General features: G+C 66.5%; 1 protein-coding gene across 1 annotated transcript in view; it reads left to right on the plus strand.

The window, feature by feature from the left end:
* Window positions 1-3029, plus strand: part of LOC112955613 (chromodomain-helicase-DNA-binding protein 8-like) — a 28185-nt gene that overhangs the window by 13350 nt on the left and 11806 nt on the right. The window contains exons 25-29 of the mRNA XM_026048937.1: window positions 30-320; window positions 376-419; window positions 810-976; window positions 1056-1205; window positions 1954-2196. Of these exons, the coding sequence (XP_025904722.1) occupies window positions 30-320; window positions 376-419; window positions 810-976; window positions 1056-1205; window positions 1954-2196 (895 nt within the window). The remainder of the gene's footprint in view (window positions 1-29; window positions 321-375; window positions 420-809; window positions 977-1055; window positions 1206-1953; window positions 2197-3029) is intronic.

Below are 3029 nucleotides of genomic sequence, written 5' to 3' on the forward strand. Positions count from 1 at the left end.
CGCCGCCGCCGCCGCCGCGGGGGCGCCAGCGATGACGTCAACGGGGGCGCCGATGATGACGTCAACGATGACGTCAATGGGGACGCCGACGATGACGTCAATGGGGACGCCGACGATGACGCCAGCGATGACGCCAATGGGGGCGCCAATGATGACACCAACGATGACGCCAACGATGACGTCCATGGGGACACCAACAGTGACACCAACGTTGACACCCATGATGACCCCCATGGGGACCCCAGCAATGACACCAATGGGGACCCCAATGATGACCCCCACGATGACCCCCATGGGGACCCCCATGGGGACCCCCATGGGTATGCCCATGGGGACGCCCGTGGCGGGAGGTGACGCCAAGGGCTCGGCCTCCAGCTCCGAGTCGGGCTCCTGCGACGACGACAGCGACGAGGAGCGCGGTGCGTCGGCGGCCCCGTGTCCCGGTGTCCAGCCCCACGTCCGCATGTCCCTCCCGGTGTCCATCCCTGTCTCCCGGCATCCGTCCCCATGTCCTCACGTCCATCCCCATGTCCCCGTGTCCCGGTGTCCATCCCTGTCTCCTGGCATCCGTCCCCATGTCCTCACGTCCGTCCCCATGTCCCCGTGTCCTGGTGTCCGTGCCCGTGTCCTGACATCCGTCCCCATGTCCTCACGTCCGTCCCTGTGTCCCAGTGTCCCGGTGTCCGTCCCTGTGTCCCGCTGCTGCTCCAGCTGTCCCGGCGCCGCCTCCCGCTCCCGTTCCCGCCGCACCCTCCGCGTCCCTCCCAGCACGCCCCCCCTTCCCATCCCGCCCTTCCCGCTCTCCCCAGGGCCGGGCGTTCCCGGCGCGCCGAAGCTCTCCGAGGAGGACGAGGATGAGGAGGACGAGGAGGACGAGGAGTCGCCGCCGTCGCCGCCCACGTCCCGCGAGGGCGACTCCCCGGAGCAGCCGCCGGAGCCGCCGCCGGAGCGGCCGCCGCCGCCCGACTGGCCCAAGGTGCCTCCTCCTTCTCCTCCCCGTCCCGCCCTTCCTCCCGCCGCTGCTCCTCCTCCTCCTCACGGCCTCCGTCCCGCAGGAGCGGGCGCTGGCGCGGCGCCTGGAGCTCGTGTGCCAGGCGGTGCTGTCGGGCGAGTGGCCCGAGGGGCCGCGCGGCGCCGAGCCCGGCGCCTTCACCCGCCTGCGGCCGGGCCCCGGCGACAAGGGCTTCAGCGTGCGCATCAAGGACGTGAGTGCGCCTTCCTCCCCGCGCCCTCATCCTCATCCTCCTCGTCCCCTCCTGTTGGCGTCTTGGTGCTCCCCGTTGGCGTCTTCCTCTCCCATTGGCATCTTCCTCCTCCTCCTCTCCCGTTGGCATCTTTGTGCTCCCCATTGGTGCCTTCCTCCCTGCAGCCCCTCCTCCTCATCCTTCTCCTCTTCCTCCTCCTCGTCCCCTCCCGTTGGCGTCTCTCTGCTCCCCGTTGGCGTCTTCCCCGTTGGTGTCTTCCTCTCCCATTGGCATCTTCATCCTCCTCCTCTCCCGTTGGCATCTTTGTGCTCCCCATTGGTGCCTTCCTCCTCCTCGTCCCCTCCCGTTGGCGTCTTCGTGCTCCCCGTTGGCATCTTCCCCATTGGCGTCTTCCTCTCCCATTGGCATCTTCATCCTCCTCCTCTCCCGTTGGCATCTTTGTGCTCCCCATTGGTGCCTTCCTCCCTGCAGCCCCTCCTCCTCATCCTTCTCCTCTTCTTCCTCCTCGTCCCCTCCCGTTGGCGTCTTCGTGCTCCCCGTTGGCATCTTCCCCGTTGGCGTCTTCCTCTCCCATGGGGTTCTTCATCACCCTGCTCTCCTGTTGGCGTCTTTGTGCTCCCCATTGGCATCTTCCTCCTCCTCCTCCTCTTCATCCTCCTGCTCTTTGTCCTCCTCCTCCTTCTCTTCCTCCCCCTTGTCCTCCTCCTCCTCCTCGTGCTCGTGCTCCGGCTCCCGTTCGGCCCCGCAGGAGGAAGGCCTCAAGCTGACGTTCCAGAAGCAGCGCCCGGCCCCCAACGGGGCGCTGCGCGAGCGCGGCCCCCCGCCCGGCGCCAAGAGGGCCGCCAAGAAGCCCCCGGAGGCCGCCGGCCTCCGCGCGCCCTTCGCGCCACCGGAGCCGAGCGAGCGGCACAAGCAGCACAAGTGGCCACGCGGCGGCGCCCACGAGCCCGCGGGCCTCCCCGCGCGCCGCGCCGACATCCCCGGCGACAAGGTGAGCGGCCTCCCTATCCCGTCCCGTCCCAGCGTGGAGGACATGTCCTCTGGGGTGAGGAACCTCCCTATCCCATCATGGAGGACATGTCCTCCAGGGTCAGGAACCTCCCTATCCCGTCCCAGCATGGAGGATGTTCCCCCAGGATGAGGAACCTCCCTATCCCATCATGGAGGATGTTCCTCCAGGATGAGGAACCTCCCTATCCCATCCCATCATGGAGGATATTGCTCCAGGATGAGGAACCTCCCTATCCCAGCATGGAGGACGTGTCCTCCAGGATGAGGAACCTCCCTATCCCGTCCCAGCATGGAGGATGTTCCCCCAGGATGAGGAACCTCCCTATCCCAGCATGGAGGATGTTCCTCCAGGATGAGGAACCTTCCTCTAGCCCATCCCATCATGGAGGACATTGCTCCAGGATGAGGAACCTCCCTATCCCATTCCATCATGGAGGCCGTTCCTCCAGGATCAGGAACCTCCCTATCCCATCCCATTATAGAGGACGTTGCCTCCATGGTCAAGGAGCCCCTCCCTCTATCCCAGGCCATCGTGGAGGCTGTTCCTCCATGGTCAAGGAGCCCCTCCCTCTATCCTGTCCCATGGTGGAGGCTGTTCCTCCATGGTCAAGGAGCCCCTCCCTCTATCCTGTCCCATGGTGGAGGCTGTTCCTCCATGGTCAAGGAGTCCTTCCCTCTATCCCGGCCCATCGTGGAGGCTGTTCCTCCATGGTCAAGGAGCCCCTCCCTCTATCCTGTCCCATCGTGGAGGCCATTCCTGCCCCCATGGCCGCCATTCCTGCCCCCATGGCCTCCCTCCTGCCGCCCCTCCGC

Source organism: Nothoprocta perdicaria, unplaced genomic scaffold, assembly GCF_003342845.1.
Source record: "Nothoprocta perdicaria isolate Ctin4 unplaced genomic scaffold, notPer1 scaffold_587, whole genome shotgun sequence".
Classification (NCBI taxonomy): Eukaryota; Metazoa; Chordata; class Aves; order Tinamiformes; family Tinamidae; genus Nothoprocta; species Nothoprocta perdicaria.